Raw genomic sequence first — 21070 nt, forward strand, 5'->3', positions numbered from 1 at the left:
TCGGGCCACAAGCAGGAAAAAAACAGCAGGGGGGACGCGAGTAGAAAAAAAAAAGGCAGAGGCAGGTTAGCATCAAGCCGATGGGCGTGGCGATGCGCCACTTTGACAAAACTCTCTCCCCTCTTCCTCGTCTTTGGTACGCCGGCCCCGCGGCTGTCAATGAGCTACACCTCCCAATGAGCTGATTACACGCCTCTCGAAAGCCAGCGATTCCATCGGGACAGGAATTACCAGAGGGATAAACACACATCCATCCAATAGATAACCCCGACTTTAAAGCCTGCGCCGTTTCGGCTCATGAAAAGAAGAAGAGGAAAAAAAGAAAAAAGAAACTAAACACGGGTGACTGTGTTTAAGAGACACTGAGGTTTGTGCACTTTTGAAGCTACGGCAAATGAGAGAACCACTTAGGACACTGTGCTGCCCATGATGAAAAAAATATCTTAACTTCATACATACATGATAAGATGTCATCATGCTGTAACCATAAAAAAAAATCTGCTAACTGGATGAAAACAATGAAAATGCATGGTTGAGAGTGATAGATTAAACTCAATTTTATCTTCTTCTTTTTTTCTCCAAAATTTGCATAAAAGTGTCAAATTGAAGTGTGCCGGCCGGACCGGTGTTGAAGGACGGGTCTTTCCACATTTTGACACTTGATTAACTGATAAAATGCACATACCAGGGTTATATTAGTTGGAGATTTTTCTTTATAGTTAGTTTTTATTTTTATTCTGACTTTTATTATTTAAATGCAGTTAATTGTAATGATTTTTTTTTTAAATAAAGTTTGTTACTCCTATTTTTTTTATGTTTCTATTTAGTGTAAACATTTTTTTTTTTTTTTTGAGTGTTGAGTATTTGTTGGGTGCAAGATTTTTTTTTAAAATGTCACTAAGTAATGTGTAATTAAGTAAACTGCAATTCTCAAGTGAGAGTTTGACCTTCCTTTTTCTGTATGGACGCACAGTAAATACATTTAAAATAACCCCCAAAAATCTTATGTATGATATTAACTGAAAAAAAAAAAAAAAAAACTAAGGACGTTTTCACTATCATAGTTTTAGTTTTATAAAGACAAAATGAGTTTCAGTTTTTGATTTTATTTCATGAATGAAAATGTACAAAAAATATATATATATATATTCTCGTTTTAGTTATAGTTTTCTTTAACTATAATAACCTTGTTGTACTCTCACACGCCAACCAAAGTGTTTATTTTCTTAAAGGCCATCCGTTCAAGTCTGCTTTGCTGAAAGCAATTCGTCCAAACAAGCGGGAACACTTGACCACTTTCTCGCAACGTCAACAACATTCAAGATTATAGAATATTGACATTTTCGCTGAACTTCTGCGTGCTTGCGTAAAGTGGAGGATTTCAATGATGTTTACCTTCTGTTGCGGGAAACAAAGTGGTCCCTTCCGTTTTGGCCTCAGCCAGTTTGCCCGTCCTCAGCAGCACTTGTGCAAAGTTCTCGGGGGGGACGTCCTTGAAGGATGAATACATGTCTTGGCTCTAATAAACAAACCCGGGAGGAAAAACTGGTCAAGACAAGCAAGCACTGTTGGAAAAAAAAAGTATTGGGACACATTTGTATTTATTCCAAATGTTCCAGATGTCCATCACGTCAACTATTTTTACCCAGTCCACAGGGTTTGTCTCTCCAAGTTACAAAATAAAAAACCCTACCTGATCCTTTTTCCCAGCATTAAAGGACAATCTACTATTTTCCTTAAATGTTTCTACTTCTGTAACTTCTTTTGTTGACAGTTATCTCTTTTCGCTCCACGCAGCAGCGCCTTTGTTTGTGTTCCCCCCCCCCTCCCCCCCCCCCCACACAACACGTCAAGTCGTGTTGAATGTTACGCCGTTGCTCTTCTTCTTCCTCTTAACGCCGACAACTCCAAAATTGCTTTTGGCATTAAAATGACTTAGCAAAATCAATATTAATTTATTCCCCGCCTTGTTTTTTTTTTTTTTTAGTTTTGAGCTGTTTGAAGTCATCGGGAGGAGGAAGAAAATCTAATTAAACGCCTCAAGTCAAGAACCTACTCAGGCATATTTGCTGTAATTTAAGAACGTTGCTCGAGGCGAGGAGGGGTAATAATAAGCGCAACCAGAATGCAAAAAAAAAGAATGGAAATGCACAGTCGTAGACAACCGCAGTGTATCCCAGCAGGCAACATCTAATTGTTTATGATAGCGCATGTTTATGTACAGCGGTTGTTTAACACGCACACAAAAAATCTGGTTACAAGTTGGAATAAAGCCTCTTTTACAGACAATTATCACTACCTAAATCATGTGAATCACATTTTTATCTTAAGACTGCTTCATAAGATTCATTTTACAAGACTAGTGAAATAGGTTGCTGAAATTAAAACATGAACGTCTTCTTTGGGGTATTAACGGCAGATATGGGTTACTTGAGACATATGGCTAATGCTAAGGCTAAAGCTAATATTTGATAATCACATTTGAACGTGAATTTGTTTGTCCAAGTCAAAACATGAACTTAGGTAATTTACAAGTTGGAATCAAAACATGAATTTTGGTTATTTACAGTGGATAGGAGTTACTTCAGAGAGGCCAATGCTACGGCTAAGGCTAAACTTTGATATGTAGCATCATTAAGCCATGAATTAATTTATTTTGTTGTACAAAATTCAACTACGTTTTCACGAGAACAGGCTGAACCCCCCCCAAAAAAAAACATCTTTAAAAGGGTCATTAGAGTAGATGTGGGTTACTTTAAGCCGGCTAATGCTTAGGCTAACTAGCGTTAATCAAACTTTTGATGTAATGATGTTTGTATGTCTGAATAGTTTTTCAAAAGAACAGTTTTGCTGGTCCAACTGGGAATAAAAAGTTGAATTTCTTTATTTGGGTTATTTACAGAAGATAAAAGTTACTTCCAAGAAGCTAATGCTAAAGCTAACATTCAACAACTACAGCTATATTTTAATCTTTATTGTACAAACCGCTACAAATATATATATATAAAAAAGGCCTGAGTTAGGTTGTCTTAGTTGGAATTCAAAAATATTTTGTGGGAGTCTTTAGAGTAGATGTGGGTTAAATGCTACTAATAAAGCTAAGCTAGCTAGTGCTAAGGATAATGTGATAGCTAGAGGTAATCGCATTTTCATCTGGTGATTTTTTGTACAAAATCCTATAAAAGTGACACAAGAAAAGAGTGCATAAGGTTGCTCATGTTTCCATAATATGTCCCGTTGAAATTAGAAACAAGGTTGGTCCCACCAACTAACCGCATCCACTCACCGGGTCTACATAGTGAAGGTCAATGAGCTCTTGATAGAAAGAGCAACATCCTTGACGTTCCAGTTTGGAATTTTCACTCGAGCGCTCCTCGCTGTCGGTGCCGTCGTCTCCACCCTGAAAAAGAAAAAAATTCAAATCAACTTTATTCAGCCTGTTTTCCGTTGCCTTACGGAAAGTCAACAAGTCCGCGCATAAATATCAGCGCCGAGGCCAGGAGTCGCCATCAATCTCCAGCCAGGTATCCACCGGGCAAGTCCGGCAGCCGATCTAAGGGCCTGATACTGAAATATTCAACAGGCAGGCTTGCTCAGTTAGTTGTCAAGTCAACAAGAAATCAAGAGTGTGCGTATGACGGGTAATTGAAATGTAAGTAACAGTGCGTACATGGAGCGGGCGCAGATAATTGAGCGACTGCTTCCACCAGCGGTGATCGCCGACAGCGCTCAGCACGGCCTTGGTGGTCAGACCCGTCGTGGCCAGCACCTCCATGGTCTTGGCTGTCGTCCTGTGGAGCAGATCGCCCGCCGTCACCGCATGGGGGCCCGCGGCCTGAAAGTAGACAAGATTGTTATGCTTTTGTGACACCATAAGTTAGCAAGTTTTTTTTTTTTTTTACATGGCGTTTGTCATTCACTCAATGAACTGCATCATCTTTTCGCGAGACGGCAACACATTCCGTTGAATGTGTTCAATGTGTTGAATGTGAATAACATAATTGACGAATATATACGTCAGTATGGAGGATCTGCCAAAATTAAAAATAAATAAATGAAAGAGAAAATAAAAACGGATATAAAAATGTACTTCAAAAATTAAATACAAAAACTAAAACTATATATATATATATATATATATATATATATATATATATATATATATATATATATATATATATATATATATATATATATATATGACATATCCATAAATAAATAAATAAAAGTAAAAATTAATTTAAAAAAATTAAAAACGAGATTCAAAAAATAAAAATAAATATGAATGTCCAAATTAATACAAAAATAAATATATAAATAGAATGAAATACAATTAAAATAAAAATAGAAAAAAAATTAAATTCAATAAATAAAAACGCTCTGTCAGGACAAAATGTTATTCAAATGAGGGGGCGGTCCTAAGCGTGACTTGAGTTGGACTCGGCCGTTGCAAATAAATATAAAAATGAATAAATGTGAGAGGAGAGCGTTTTTATTTATTGATTGATATTTCATTATATTTATATATTTATTTTTGTATTTATTTCCACATTTATTTTTATATTTTTTTATTTTTAATCTTGTTTTTTATTTATTTATTTATTTTTACTTTTATTTTTTATTGTGGATATATATGTATATTTTTGTATTATATTTATTTTTTGTATCTAATTTTTGAATTATATTTTTTTAGATAATTTTTTTTAAGTTAATTTATTTATTTATTTATCCATTTATTTTAAAATTTTCGCAATTTTGGTCCTCCATAGGACAGAGGACTTCCAGTTGCTGAAAATAAAAATCCAAAGCAGTGAGTGAGTCAATTGTGGGCGTTTTAACACACCAGTGGAGGATTTCAAAAGTCACATTTGGAGGGCGAGTGAGCTGGCGGCTGAATGTGTCATCAATACTTGAAACACTCACTCACTCACTCAAGATGTTTGTTTTTAAGAAAAACCACGCATGGAGGCCTTTCGAGATGTCTGGAGGGCGCTGGCGTCTCGAAAAGGTGAGGACCAGGGGATAACAAAATGACAACAGATCGCTTCGAATGAGCGGCCATCCATACACAAAAAGGTGACGCCATGTTAAGACATTAAACATTAAACGCTCACTCAAGACATCATAAAGCTGGCCCGTCTGACGGTGAGGAAAGAGAGCGAGGGGAAAAAAAGGAAAAGCATAAATAATCCAAAGGAACCCAGAAACCTTAACACCGGATTTACAGCTCATTAAATATGCAGGAAGGCGGCAGGAAATCACACAAAGGAGGACGTTAAGAGAGGAAGACGAGACAAGCAAATCAATCAGAGACTCGGGGGCAAACACGTGAAGCAGACGGACACAAATAAACACACCTTGGATGAGTTGCTCTCGTCCTCGTCGGCTTCTCTCGCGTCCTCTGCAGTCTCAGGCTCCATTTGGTAGTTGACTGCCTGGTACAACACCTGCAGCACAAAAAGGGCATTCAAAGACGGATGAGATCCGTTTGAAAAGACGAGCGTTTGCGGCAACAAAGTACGTTAACGTTTGTTTTGGCATTCTGACAGCTTGTCATTAGAATGAATCACAAAAGAGTGATATTTTTTTTTCAACGAATTTGGACCCCAGTGGAAATCCGATAATAATCGACGCTTATTATGATTGCAATGATATTTTTTTCCCCCTGAAAAAATTGCCAAATTTGCCAATAGAAAATACATTGACTGTGGCTGATAATTTTGGGGAAACCAGCAATCAATCAATCAATCAATCTATTCATCTATCAATCTATATTATTATTTATTATTATGAAATGACTGTATCAATGACTAAAATATGCAGCCATATTTCTATTAGTTAAAAAAAAAAAATGAAAAAAAAGAGGAAAATTGTTTATTGTACATTTTGTTTGTACCTTTAGAACAGATTTTAAATGTGTGATTAATCGTGAGTTAACTATTGAAGTCTTGTGATTAATTCACGATAAAAAAAAATTAATCTCCTGACACCCCTAATATATATATAAGTTATTTTTAAATTTCACCCCGAGTGCAAGAAAAAGCAGTTCAGAAAGGAGTTTTGTCATAGGCGATAGGGCATGACTCCTTCTTGTGATTGACAAAGAATTTTCTGAACGCATGGGCCCCTATACAAACAAAAGTTGCGGGTGACACGCGGTTCAACCTGTGTCTGCAGGTCGCTGGAGGCGGCCAGGAGCGCGTGGATGCTGTCGGGCGGGCAGTGTGTGAGCGAAAAGGCCAGCAGCTGCTGTCTGGCTTCCAAGTCAGTGAAGCCTTCGCACTGGCCCAGCAGACTGCAAACATCCCAGGCTGGACTGTAACCTGAAAACAGGGAGAGGGGGACAAGTCCCACATCCCTTAGAGCGATTTCCCTTGGAGCAATTTTACTCTTTTTTTTTTTTTTTTTTTTTTTGGTAAGCGAGACAACACAAAAACATAATCACATTAAATCCCTGCAGGCTAATTGTGTGAAGCACACAGAGAACGATTACACGCGGCGATATATTATGTTCTGGTAATCGCTCTCCTGAGTGGGTGCGCACAAAAACGCAGTCGACCTTGAATCGGACCATCTGAGCGGGACGCAAGCAGGCTAATTGCTTCAAACGCTGGCACGCGTCAATGAAAAGGTGTAAAAAAAAAGAAAAAGAAAAAAAAAAGACTCAAAGCATCATAAATGAAGCATATTGTCGCATTTGGAAACCTCATCACAACTTTATGATCGAATGATTTGTATTCTCCTGCACGCGCTGTAAAATGTGAGGCCAAACAAGCAATCAAAACAGGTCTTTGAAAGCAGCTTTGAATAAGTACAACGAACGTGTTTTTTTTGCAAAGGATACGTTCCCGGGCCACCCGACAGAGGGGAAACAGGAAACACTGGTTTGGGCGGGAATATACAGTAAAATGAACTGAAATGAATGAATGAATGGCATTTCTGCAGACAGCGGATCGACATATTGCCTATATACAGGAAACCCAAATTTGCACACGTCACACTAATGTCATGACTGCTCCTTATACACATACAGTATTTACGGTATGTAAAAAAAAAAGAAAAAAAAAGTCATTGCTCAAAAATGCCTTGGGCATCGATCGCATTAATCCGCTATGAGCATCTGTAAGAATTTACTCGATAAATCCATCGACGGTTTCCCCAAATAATCCACCAAGGACATGTTTTGCCATCTGCCTCTGCGCATTTCCGATTTGCTGACACCAGATAAACAAATCCTAAAATCATCCATAGTTCTAGTTACAAGTGTATGTGTGAATGTAGCTCGTCATTCAGCTAGCGCTTGGCTAACGACGTACCTGCATCCATGACGTCCTGACAGTGGATGTAAGAAGCCTTGAAGTCCAGACACTGGAGGGCTTGCTCGGCGAGCAGGGTCAACACTCGGCCTTTGCGGGCGGCCTCATCATCCCCTTGACACACACAAACATAAAAATAAAAATGCTGATGTAAAAACAAAAACAAAACATTTCCTTTCATCTCCATCAACACGCTAAACTCATAATCCTGCTCATCACGTCTAACATCTGCCTCAATAAATATCATTCCTCCTTGCGAAGGTCGGAGCGGCGAGGCGGCATATTAATCGCCGTCCGCCCCAGCAAATGAGGTTACTGCGGTCCCTCTCTTCCTCTCCGCCGGCCACAAATTAAATACGGAGAAAGAACGGCATAAATATGGGAATCATCACTGCGGTACGCATGGTCGGCGGGATTGCTTTCGGTGTTAGCATTCGCGCGGCGTCTGGGGACTAGTTTTGCCATCAATGACAAAACCTGATAAACTTAATGGGGGGGAAAAAAAAGAGATGACCCAGAGAGGATAAAAAGCAGGTTGTTGTTTTTTTTGTCTTTGTGTTACTATTACAGTATCTCAGATGTTTATTAAACTGTCTATGTACAGACAAGTTCGTTCTTTTGGCAGCGACGTCACGGAAATTTCAGAATGCACTGTAGTCTATCCCATTTAGCTTCCCTACTGGAAGGCTAAGTAATGTTAAGTAGAGTGGACCTAGTATTGAGCCAAGTGGAACACCGGCAATATCTATGTGGCAACATAACCAGGAAGTCGGAACATGTCATCTATATCTAAGCTATGCTAACGCAGAACAATGTAGAGCTGTCGAAATTAAGCGATTAAATCGACGAGCAATCGGTTATCAAATTAATCGACAACTATTTTAATAATCGAGTAGCCGTTTGGAGCCTTTTTTTTTTGTTATTGTCCAAATCATCTGATTTCAGCATATCAACAGTAATTGTTGACTTGATTTCTGTAGTCCTTCATGAAACTGTTTATCTGCTGAGTTTAATCAAAATAAGACAATTGCAAACATCTGTTTTTACTTAAATAATGACCAAACCGGTAACATAGTGCAACATCAACCCCCCCCCCCCCCACCCCCTTTTTTAAATCACTATACGAATCCGAAGTACAAAATAAACATCAACCATCGGGGGGGATACTTTTGTAATACGCTTTAATGCAAAATTAAATTAATCGATGAATCGATCAAATTAATCGATGAATCGATCAAATTAATCGATGAATCGATCAAATTAATCGATGAATCAATTGAATAATAGATAGTTTAATTGATTCCAAAAAATATTCGATAGTGACAGCACTTGAATAATGTTCCACTTGGGCTATTTAAGTGAAGTTTTTAGGGCAGGTGACGCTGTTTGAACCATCTTGGTAATTTTGCCACATACACATTGATGAAGACAAGACGACAAGCGATTCCGCCGGGGCTCTTTGCAACATCATTACAAGGCTTCCACTCAAGTTTGCACAATGTTATTGGGAATTAGTGCATGATAATGAGGACCACCTTCAGAAAAAAAAAAAAAATTTATATTGAAGGCGCACTGCAAAATCCTGAACACCTTTTCCATGAGGCAGGAAACAAACCCTGCAGGATCCTTTTATATTTCCTTTCATTTTTTGCCGCGGCCATGCCGGTAAGAAACCGGCATTAAATATTCACCTAGCAGTCCCAGAGCTATGCACCCTTCAAAAGCAGCTCCCCACCACAGCCCCCCCGCCCCACACTGTCGCATTTTATTTATTTGAAAACGTGTTTATTCCACCTCTCATCTCTGGCTGCCTGTGGTGAGCGGAGCCCCCTGATTGGATGTGAGGAGAACAAAATGCCACAAGGCCAGTTGGCAGGAGATCTTTTAAGGTTTTTTTTTTGTTTTGTTAGGAGGAAATTCAAACAGATCTCATCTATTTACCCCTATTCACTCAAATAGAAACTAAAGGAAAAAAATGGTGTTTACTATTATGCGTATATATATTTGGCTGGCGTTAGTTGTCAATCAACAGCAAGATACAGAAAAAAACTGTTAAAAAAAGCACAGTTGTTTGAAATGGTGAGATAATCGATGTCGCTCCAAGCAGATTATTATTTTTTTTCCTTTCAATTACAAACTTGACACAGCACAACATTATTGATAGTTGTGCAACATTTACGTCAAGTTTGAGGCCCCTCGGGCAACTCAAATTGACACACGGACGGCATCAAACTGAGACGTTGCAGCCTGATATTTATATCACATGATCGTTAAAAAAAATAATAAATCATGCGTCCATTGTAGTAGCACATTGTGCCAAATTCAAGTAAAATAAATAAATACATCAAATTTAATAATATCGCCGTTTTTGGGATCTCCTGAAAAGTGACTTTTTTGGAGGTACAGGGTTTCGGCCCAATGCCAGTGATCAAATGAGTTATGAACAAAGTTATTTTAGTTAACAACAAATAACGGGAACAAATAAAACAAAAATTCAAAAAACTATTTCGTTAATGAAATAAAATAAAAATGAAAATGCTTAAAAAAAAAATTAAAAAAACTAACTGAAACTACATTTTATGTTTACAAAACTCACTAAAACTAACTATAATTACACAGAAAATATCCTGAGTTTTAGTCTTTGATACCGTTATTAATTTACCGCGATACATGTGCCTTTGGAGAAAATTTTAAATGTGATTTTAAGTATATTCATTTTGATATTAATCGGAATGAAAGTGTGTCACACAGAAGTGATGTCATCTAGCAGCAGCCAATAGAAAAGCACTTTCAGAAGACGACGCTACTAGGCGACTTTTGGCTCGCATGCTTTTTCATTTAACTCAGCCGAAATGCAACGCTATGTAAGAAATGTGTTACTTTTTTCATTGTACCATGGTGTTTATTAAATATTGTGCACAAATAATACACATTTTTTTAAAACAAAAACTAATATTAAAACTAACTAAAACTAAGCATTATTTTTAAAACTAATAAAAAATAACGTTAACACCCTGAAAACTAATTTAGCTAAATTAAAAAAACTAAACTTAACGGAACAAAAACTAACTAAAATAAAAAAAACAAAAAAAAAACAGTATGTTCTCAATGCAAGAGATATCGATACTGTCACCGTATTGCTCTGAATGAAAAAATTGGGTGCGTGGCGTGTTAAGCAAACGTACCTGCCACTCGCAGAAGAGATGCCACACTGAGCAGAGTGGTGGACTGCTTGTAGGCGGCGGCGCAGTGGGCGACGCAGTCCTCCACCAGAGACAGCCTGTCCGAGCGCAGACGCACTGCACGGAAGGACAGGAGCACGTCAGGCAGGAAGGCACGCGTGTCAAAAACCTTTACGAGTAGGCTTGAGTGTCAATTCACAAAATGTGTTTGCAGTCCTTAGAATAACATTTTTGTGTGTGTGTGAGATGTATCCCAAATATTAATTAAAATGAATATTATACGTGTAAGTTAAATAATTTCAACATATTTATCTTTCATTTGAAAGTATTTGCATTTTTTAAAACTTACCTTTAATTTGAATATTTGTTTTAATGATTTAGTTCTAACTTCTAATTTTAATATTTTTTATTTGAATATATATATATATTTTTTTTTTTAATGTTTATCAAGCTTTAATGTTGAGGTAAGGAACCACTGGAATTTTTTTACTTAGCTTCAATTTAAATATTTTAACACACTTAACTCATTTGCTCCCAAAAAACGTATAAATATGTTCTATTTTAATTGTTTAAAGTGTCCCAAAGACGTATTTATCCGTTTTTGAATGCTAAAGCAGTTTCCCAACTGCAAAGAACGGTTGAAGAAATGGTAGTTACTACACAAACGGCCAGCAGGTGGCAGCAGAGCAAAACAGATCAACCAGGGCCATGTTGAAAAACAATTAACAATTTTATCGGTTGATATTGTCCCTTTTCCAAAATAATCACAATCCTCATCTTCTTGCCATCCTCAACAAGTGGAGATGAAGGAACACGTGCTATTAAACCCACCATGCATAAAGAGAAAGTTTTTAGTACACTTTAGCATTTCTTGCAACCTGTTGCTAGCACTAGAATCTTCCCTCTGTTTGAAGCCTGGCCATTAGAGTGGCACAGAACTAACTGAAGCCATTTTCAAACGTCTCCACAGAGCAGGTGGCTTTTACCTTGCAGCGGCAGGATGTTGACGCCAAAGTCCGCCAGCTGGCTGAGGGCGTCGATGAGGTCCAGCTCCTCTTGGACGGCCGGTGGGCAGTCGCTGATCAGCTGCAGACAAGCCCTGAGGGCCACAACAACAGCACTTAGGACGAGACAGTCACCCCACGTTTATCACAGGGGACGGGGGGGTGGTGTTTGTGTGTGTGTGTGTGTGTGTGTGTGTGTGTGTGTGTGTGTGTGTGTGTGTGTGTGTGTGTGTGTGTGTGTGTGTGTGTGTGTGTGTGTGTGTGTGTGTGTGTGTGTGTGTGTGTGTGCCCACCAAATAACTGCAATATAGAGAGAACATCTCTAAGCATTTGTCATTCTTAAAACACATTTAAACTGATTTAAGTACACATTTCACCGTATTCCTGCATTATGAGAAACTAATACTAATACTACTACAGTAATTTCTGGACCTATAAGCCGCTACTTTTTTCACTTGCATTCGACCCTGCGGCTAATACAAAGACGCGGCTTATAGTCAGGTGCGCCTTATAGTCCAGAAATGACGACTACTACTACTACTACTACTACTAATAATAATAATAATAATAGTAATAATAATAACAATAATAACGATAATAACAATAGTGTTAAATACATTCACAGTTTGGGAATAATTAATTTACATATGTATATTGTGTTTTTTTTTGGGATATCCAAAGTTATTCGTGGATTTGTTTTTTTAGCCGATCCCCCACTGACAAATCCTGCACTCCTCACATTTCTCTGCAAAGCAATTATAAGGAAAATCAATTACTGATGGATTTTCAGTATTAATGGTCAGGCACAGTCTATAACCGCCGTAAATATTAGGGTCCACTGTAAACTGAAACACCAAAATGTACTTCCAAAGCAAATATTTTTATCTACACAAAGTCCACTAGCCTAATGCTAACATAAAAATGCAAAGTGCCATAAAAAGACGAGTGAAAATTTGCATTGATTTTAGCGTAATTAGAAACCTTCAAACAACTGCTACTCCAAAAAAATAAAACTAAACAAAAAATAATTCAACATTGTATATTTGAGTCAGCTGAGGAGGACAAAAGTAGTGCTTTTCCACCATTTTGCGCCAACTATGGGCAATTCTAAACCTTTTTGGTGAGGGCGTGTCAAATTCAATTACTGTCAGATTTTCACGACCGGCGGCAGGGCTGGAAAAGCGAATAGCAGGGGAGCACTGTATATTTATTAGGGTTGCAGTGTCAATAACAAAAGGCGGAGATTAGACGAGTGTTTTGTAGCAGGGCCAAATGAGCCGCTTCATTACGGCCAAATCAAACATTATTCAGATGAATGTGGCGCGCCTGCGAGATGCGCACGCTTCGCCCGAATAAACAGCATTCCCAGTTCACCCCACTTAGTACACAAATTAGGCGCTCTTGTTTGCCGGCCCGTTCCGTGGCGTAATCACGCCGACGGCGTGAATAGAGCGGAGATTACGAGAGAAGAAGGGAAAGAAAACAAATGGTTGAAAAAATGGCTTCGGATCATTTGGGGCTGCGCAATCGATGATTTGCACAAAAAAGCATCTTTGGATTCATATCAAGCAACGTGATGACGATGATGAAGCGCTCTGTGTGGATGCTCGGTCTCACCTGGCCAGGCCCATGCAGGGGTCGGTGAGCGTGGTGGAGGAGTTGAAGTACTCCCTGGCGGCGGCCAGCACCAACTCCACGCTGTTGTCATAGGCCACCTTGACGGCGTAGGCCTTCCCGCGGAACGACACGCTGGCGGGGGCGTCCTGGCTAAACTGGAAAACGGCAAAAGGGGTGACGCTGATTTTTTTTGAAACGGATTCCATTGGTGAAGGGCCGCCGCCGTGTGCCCGCGTACCTTGGAGCAGTGCATCAGCTGACCAGCCAGACGCACGTTCTCCAGCCGGCTGGAGCACAAGAGCGACTCAACAAAGATCTGCGCAAGTAAGTTGGGAAAATTGCGTTCAAAATAAATAAGAATATATTTTTAAAAAATTATATACATTTTATATATATATGTGATAATCAATTGTCATAATGTATTAATGTATTAACTCAGCTGCAATTGTTCTTACAGTGCTCTACAAATAAAATTGAGTTGAAAGTTCAATTTAGGAATAATAACTAAAACAAAAACCAAACATCAAAATGTGAAATAAATAAAAATGAAGGACAGTGAGAGAAAAAAATTTAACAATTAAAAACAATAAAATCAGAAATCACGCTCAACTAAAACAAATTAAATATTTGATGAGTAATTTAAAGATGAAAAATATATATATAGTTTACATATTTTGTCATTCATTCCTTTTAAATAAAACAAAATGAAAATTTAAATATTAAAAATTGCAGTAAAAATAAAATAAAAACAACATGAATATGGAATAAATAAAAAAAATGACAGTGGTAATAATAACTACAAAATGAAAATTTTAATCCAATTTGTGATTTTAAACATATAAATATATAATTAAAAAAATTAACTGCACCCTGAACGCAAAATACAATATGACTAATTGCAACATAAAAATGTAAATAATTAAAATTGAAATGTTTTTCATATTTAAAAAATGTTAAATATAAAATTCAAACTAATTTAAAAAATGTGCGTAAAAAAAGGATTAGCAAGGGCAAAGTTAGATGACTAATAAAAACAAATTAAATAAATAATAATTATTCGTTGTGAATTCTTGTACAGTAATTGAATGGATATTTGAATGTACCTGGTGGCATGTCTCTGCTTTCAAGCAGGTGTAGACGTTCTGCCGCATGTCGAGCAGATCCTGCAGCAGACCTCTCCACACGGTCTCCCCCACTGGAGGCTTCCTGCGTGCACAAACGGGACCACATGTATCGGATACCGACCACTCGCTCCAAATCCAAAACTGAGTATGATTATTGCCTCAAATCTTGATATTGGATCTCATTATGAACGCAGGCGGCCAGCGTGTGTTTTGCGTTCGAGCGCGTGCAAGCGTTCCGGCAACGTACTTGCGTCCGGTGTGGCGACACAGCTTGACCATGAGCTGGTGGGCTTCTTCCGGGCTGTTCTGACTGTTCCTCACGTACGAGATGGGCTTCTGCAGGCCGTGCTTCTCCAGAACCTCGGCCACGCTAAAAGCACACACAATACAGTAACACGTCCCCATATCGGTTCCATGCAGGCCGTGTGTAACTAACATTTTTCATGAAGAATAGATAGTCACTGCAAAACCAAAATGGCAGACTTTCAGTGGGTTTCCCGGCATGGATTCTTGAGACTTTTTTTGTGAGTCTACAAATAGGCCCTAAAATGGCCACTTCCAACCAAACTGGCAGACTTCCTGTGTGTGTCTCTGGCATGGGTTTTTGAGACCTTTTTTTGTGGGGCTTCTCACTGTAGATATGTTGACCAATTTTCATGTAAGTAATTATGGATAAAAAAATGGACCGATCCACTACATGGGTCAATTTGACCCCATTTTTTGGCTCGTTTTATACAAAATGACCCAATTTTAGGATCTGATCAATATTTATGAGTTGTTTTACTCTAAAAGACCAATTTCTCGACTCAAAATTGGGTCAAAATGACCCAAGTACGGGATTGGTCCATTTTTGACCCATAGTTGGGTTATTTTTGACCCAACTGTTTTTAATGTGCATAAATTGATTCATTTAATTTCTCTTTTTTTCCATACATTTATAAGAATATAATTTTTTAGACGTTTTTTGTATTGTACTGTTTTCTTGACATTTACTGTTCACATGAATTTAAAAATATTTTCTTTATAAAAAAAGAAAAAAAAAGTATTTTCTTACATTTATGAAAGGGCTGACTTATTGCACTTTAATTAAGACAATTCAGAATCTTTTTAATTTATATTCACAATTATAAATATTTTCATCTCAGCTCTCTTGCTGATGCCAATGTTTGTGTAACATTTAAGCGATTATACCACTAATTCCATTTAACCAGTTACTTCCTCCACACAATTTAATTAGAAATGTAATGTTTGTGGAGTTTTTATCATGCGTTTGATTTTTAAGACTTGATGTTTCACAAATATTCGGATTGAAGTGAAGTGAATGGAATCATAAAAAAATCAAAATCCAATCAAACTGAACTCTTGTGAATCAAAATCGAATCGAGCAGAGTTGACCCCTGGAAAAGGTCAAAATGACTTTAAAATGGCCACGTTAAACCAAAATGGCAAATGTCTTTTTGGGGCATGGGTTCCCGAGACCTTTTTGCGGGTCTCTACTCATGATAAATATTCATAGCAAATTTCATGATTTTCAAAAAGAGGCAACTTGCTTTATTCTAAGGAGCACACATTCAAATGATGATGAAGTTCAAATGGGCTCAGTAGTGCGTGACGTGAATTCAAGTGAAACATTTACAGTCCCTGCCCATTTTTTTCTCGACGGTGAAAACGGAGGCATCTTCATCCATCAAGTGTGAAATTAAACAAATATCCTAAAAATATGTGTGGGAGCCAATCTGCACTCGCAGCCAACTTGTAACGAAAGAGTGGGGCTATTTTACATAAGAACCGCACGCACACAAGATTCTCCGCCTATTAAAAAAAAAAATCTCGTTTAAAAAGTAAAGGCCAACATCGAACTACAAAGCCCACTTCCTCCTCCTCATCTGCATTCCCCTCAGCGTGCCACCCTTTGCCCTCCTTATCCTCATTCCGCCCCATCACCGCAGTGTGTTGAGGGGTTCACCCTGGGGGGGGAAGGGAAGAGGAGGAGGAGGAGGAGCAGAAGAAGAAGAAGAAGAGGAGCGCGACATGTAGGTGATTTTAAACTGTAGCAGCAAAAAACGCCCCGGGCCGTTTGAACGCCACGGGACCGTTGCCGCTGCTTTGATATATTGTGCACATGCGTGTGTGCGTGTGTGCGTGTGTGTGTGATGACTGTGCTTGCTGTTCTTTTTTCTTCTTTTTTTTTTGTTCCTGCCGCTGTTCTCCATCAGAGGCCCATTATGAGGGGAGGAGGGAAAGCGACAGTAACTACAAAGCAAACATCTCGGCTGTCTTCAGACACCATTGCAGCATGATTGCGATTGGTTTTGCTTGCGAAATACGGCAGAAAACTCGCTTTTACTGATTAAGTCTTGAATAATGTAAAGCCAATTCATCTGCTCCAGACACCAAAAACTAGTAATAAAAATACATTGTGTTATGAATAACTATAGTGAAATAAAAATAACTGACTAATTAGGGGATAAATGAACATTTAACAAGCTTTTATTAACAACTCGAGGCAACAACAAGCCTCCCGGTATGCGTCAATGTAACATCCTGTCAAAAGTAAGGCCTTCAAAATAAAAGAATGTCAGTAGAATACCAGTTTCAATCAACTTTATTTCATTGGCCACGTGGTGGCTTGCTTAGCAATCACACTCATGCTATTTTGGTTTAGTGACCTCTATTGACACAACTAATGAAATGCCTTGAATGAACTTGCATCCATTTTGGAAAATAAATGGCCAACTTTTTTTTGGTAAGACAAATAAGTGGATGCAAAAAAAAAAAAAACAACAACAACTGTATAAAGTACAGGTGAGAAGAAATACGGTTGACGTTACCTGAGGTGCTTCTCCAGTTTGTCAACCCGATCGTGCAGAGATGGTGTGACGTCCGTCTGTGGCCTGAAAAATTAGAAAAATAAAATGAAATAAAAAAATTGTTTGTTGCATATATTTTTTTGCAAAAACTTGTTAAAAAATGTTCACATATTTATGTATTTAAAATTAAAAAATTAAATTTTTTTAATGTACATTTTAAGGTAGTCCACCATTTTTTTGTTTACTTTGTTACAAATAACACCAATCTGAGTTAGGTTTAGATTTTCTTTTAATTAGTTGCCCAACTGCATGTGTTTTATGCATGTTTCATAAAAGTCTTTTTGGGGTATGTGACCCTCGTTTGATGAAAAAGATTTGGCTGAACCTGTCATTCATCGAGCTGGAGACGCATAATGAGTATCGTGGCCTGTTTTTGTGCCCACTACGATGCCACCCTAAAAATAAAAATAAAAGCCCCCATGACGTTTCGCCTCCAGGCCGACGATTCTGGGTCAGGCTTCTATGACGCTCGCAAGGGAGGTGACCCAGGACCAACTAGCCCAAGAGTCTGTGTGTGCGTTTCTATTTATTTATTTTTGTCTCAGATTGTCTGTTTTTTTCCCCACACGACTTGTTCCACCTTCCCATCCCCTTCATTCCTCGTCTCCCTCGACCGTCTTTTAAGAATGCACTTGTGAATTTCTTTTTCCCGATAAAGCGATTTCATGCAATATCAGGAAGGAAAAAAAAGAGCCCAGTCGATGTAGCTTAAGTGCTCAGTAAATGAGAGAAAATCTGAGACATTTAGAAAGTATTCTATGATGGTGAGTCAGGTGCTTTGTATGAAATGGTGCTATAATAACCAATATAGCGGCAAAAGTACATTTTTACATTTTAGTTGCTGTCATCATCATCATCATCATCATCATCATCATCATCATCAAAAGCTCGATTGCTTGCACAGACGACATTTGAAAGGGAAAGGCAAGCCAAAATGTTTCTTTACAATATGTTCTATGCGCCCCCACTAGTCTAAAGACGACATTCTGATTAATATTGTGTTTGTGGAATATGAATGGAGCAGCAAAGTCCGACTGCTTTTTAGGCAACTCAAGAGGCTGCCATTTCGCCAATTGCTGTGAAAAATGATAACACGGTGCGCCTAAGGACTCAGGTAATGACTGTCACAGCTCCCCCGTTTCTTGGATTTGGTCATGTGATGTTCGCAATGTTAAAATGAGTCTGCTGTAAAAACATATTCCAAATGTTGTGAAATATATTTATTTGATTTTTGGAAATTCATGTTTGAATTTTTGTATTTATTTTTACTTTTATTTATTTATGGATATTTTTTTTTTTGTTATTTTTATTTCCATTTATATTTATTTTTTGGGATTTCATTTTTGAATTATATTTTTTATATCCATTTTTATTTTCACTTTTAGTCATTTATTTATTTATTTTTGAATTTTGGCAGTTTTGATCCTCCATACACAGACGGGACGAACCATCTAATCCTCACCAGTATCAGATTCCCCCTCTTTGAAATGCATGCAGTCTTACGGGGGGAGCTGAAGTGGAAAGAGAGCAGGACACAGAGAGGAGCTGCATTCCTGATGACACCTTGAAGTCCCCCAAAAGGGAGACAACAGGGCCATGTTTTGCTTTTCTTCTTACCCGAAGCCCCGCTGAGGCAGACACTCCAGGATGTCGTAGCACAGGCTGAGCTGGTTGTCCCTTTCGCTGCAGTAGATGCACTCGAGCGCCACCGCCATCAGCTGGTCGGGGTCCCCGATCACCTTCTGCGGACACTGGATGAAGAAGACTCGCATCAGGGGGTGGTGAGGAGGCGGCACACACGCAAAATGCCCAAAACAATACTCGAGGACAAACCGGAATTGGCCACCGTCGTTCACTAGCAGGCGCAATCAACAGATTTACTGTCGACTAGTGCAGGTGTGCAAGCATGGCGGCCATGTTGGCAGGGGCGACTTTTCCCATCAAAGGCAATGGAAAGCATAGACATTAGCTCAGCATCTCCATCGGCATAAGCATTTAATGATTTTAACAAAAATATTCTTGAGATATTTGCAAAAATAATTTGATGATTAAATAATTCACATATTGACAATAATATAAAATTGACATAAGTAGAAATGCTCAGTTTTAAATAATATTGCCTTTTTTTTAATATTGCTTATTTATAATAATGCAGTTTTGATTGACTTTGGAGAAAATATTTTTAAAAATATATAGCTGAAAAATACTTTCTAATTAAAAAAAACGGAATAATTTTAAAACAAATGTACTTTTAATTACAAAAAATATACAATGGTCAAATTACAAAAATATATTTACAAAAGTAGCCAAGATGACTTTTTGATTGATTTTTCAACAACATTTCCAAAAACATAAATGTTCAGTTTTAAATCTTTTTTTTCTACAAATTGATAAAAAAAAAAATATATATTATTTACAAAAGCACCACTGCTCAGATTTGATAAATTTGGGTAATGAAAAGTAGCCATATTTAATTCATGAAAAACAACACACCTGGTTTTGAATATAACAGGACTGAAACGGTGGCACCAATTTACAAATATTTCCGGCCTGAAATGATTGCAACTTAAAATAACCACAATAGTGTTCTTGTAAACTTTTAGTGGCACTCACTTCAGGTTTGGAGTGCTGGAAGATGATGAGCGGAAAGGCGAGGTCGCTGCAGGCCAGTCCCACCAGGAAGTCCCGCAGCAGACGCTCGGCGGCGCCCTCCTCCTGTCGTTCGCAGCGGTGCAGGAAGGGCACCATCCACTGGAAGGCGTCTTTTACGTAGCGATCCTTGCTGGACTGTTGCCACAAAGACATTTACTAACTTTATACACTTGGCGAAGAAAATGAACAAAATTCGTTTAAAATGGCTTCGACGATGCTTTGAACAAACACGCAATCTTTTCTTCCTCTCCTGAAAAGTAGTAGAGGTAGAAGAAGTGCACTTAGCGCCAGTGATATATAACTATTGAAATACTTGACTTTACTTGGCTGCTTTGTGATAGAGGACATCAGATGCAGGCAAAGGAGGTAATTTAATTTAAGAACATGAGAGCGAGCAAGCGAGTCCCGACGGGGCAGTCAAACGGTTGTTGTCGTGGCAGTAAACGACATTTGCGGGCCCGCATGGCTGATCTTACTGGCGTCCGTCCTGGCAGGTTCAAGTAGCAGGCGGCCCATTAGTGACCGTTCGCCTCGTATAACGCACTCCAAGGACACGGCGGTCGCTACGCTAGCCGCAACAGCCACCGCCAACACCACCACTGCCGCCGGCGTTTATTAGCGTGCTCAAATGAAACGGGAAAACAAACACTGCGGAACAAACGACACTCAACGCCTCTGCGTTGGGACTGACCGAGAGGAAAGAATGGGAACTTACTCGCCGACCTCTAGGAAATGTTCTGACTTTAATTAACATATACATCAGAAAATAAATACAATAAGGACTTGTTTTGATTATTTTTAGACTATACATACGTCCACAAATTCCACTAAAAAATAATTTTGTTGAAACATAATAATGCTAATCTTTGACTGCTGAGGACAAAAAAAACAAATGAGAATGCTTTACAAAAATGATAATGGTCTTTTTGAACTAGTTTGCTGAGAATTATTTTATTTTAATTTTAATTTTTTTCAAAATTTGGAGAAATAACTGTTGGTTTTGATAAATTTTAGTGAAAATTTGTGGAAAATTTGATTTAATAAAAACAATAATTTCATCATTTTTCATATCCTTTGCCATGATAGAATAATGATAATCAGTTTTGACAAATTCAGTTAAAAATAATACTGCTTTAATTAAAAATTAAAAATTAAAATTATAAAGAGTAACACCAACTTTAGATTTTTGTCCCAAATTATTTTTTACAAATTATTTACACAAATAATAATGGTTGGGGTATTTTTCATTGATTTTGCCACAAGATATTATAAATATATACTTATATACTATAAAAAGTAACAAAA

General features: G+C 38.0%; 1 protein-coding gene across 1 annotated transcript in view; it reads right to left on the minus strand.

Annotated features, from left to right (window-relative positions):
• The window catches only part of nbas (NBAS subunit of NRZ tethering complex), a 102905-nt gene that overhangs the window by 48244 nt on the left and 33591 nt on the right, over window positions 1–21070 (minus strand). The window contains exons 25-39 of the mRNA XM_086061444.1: window positions 19727–19900; window positions 18731–18864; window positions 17075–17137; window positions 14491–14613; window positions 14223–14325; window positions 13358–13435; window positions 13120–13274; window positions 11485–11597; window positions 10502–10615; window positions 7317–7430; window positions 6166–6323; window positions 5358–5447; window positions 3671–3835; window positions 3287–3400; window positions 1396–1519 (exon numbers count right to left, since the gene is read on the minus strand). Coding sequence (XP_085917570.1) covers window positions 1396–1519; window positions 3287–3400; window positions 3671–3835; window positions 5358–5447; window positions 6166–6323; window positions 7317–7430; window positions 10502–10615; window positions 11485–11597; window positions 13120–13274; window positions 13358–13435; window positions 14223–14325; window positions 14491–14613; window positions 17075–17137; window positions 18731–18864; window positions 19727–19900 — 1822 coding nt within the window. The remainder of the gene's footprint in view (window positions 1–1395; window positions 1520–3286; window positions 3401–3670; window positions 3836–5357; window positions 5448–6165; window positions 6324–7316; window positions 7431–10501; window positions 10616–11484; window positions 11598–13119; window positions 13275–13357; window positions 13436–14222; window positions 14326–14490; window positions 14614–17074; window positions 17138–18730; window positions 18865–19726; window positions 19901–21070) is intronic.

This window comes from Leptonotus elevatus, chromosome 18 (genome assembly GCF_054856555.1).
Source record: "Leptonotus elevatus isolate MCC_2025b chromosome 18, RoL_Lele_1.0, whole genome shotgun sequence".
Taxonomy (NCBI): domain Eukaryota; kingdom Metazoa; phylum Chordata; class Actinopteri; order Syngnathiformes; family Syngnathidae; genus Leptonotus; species Leptonotus elevatus.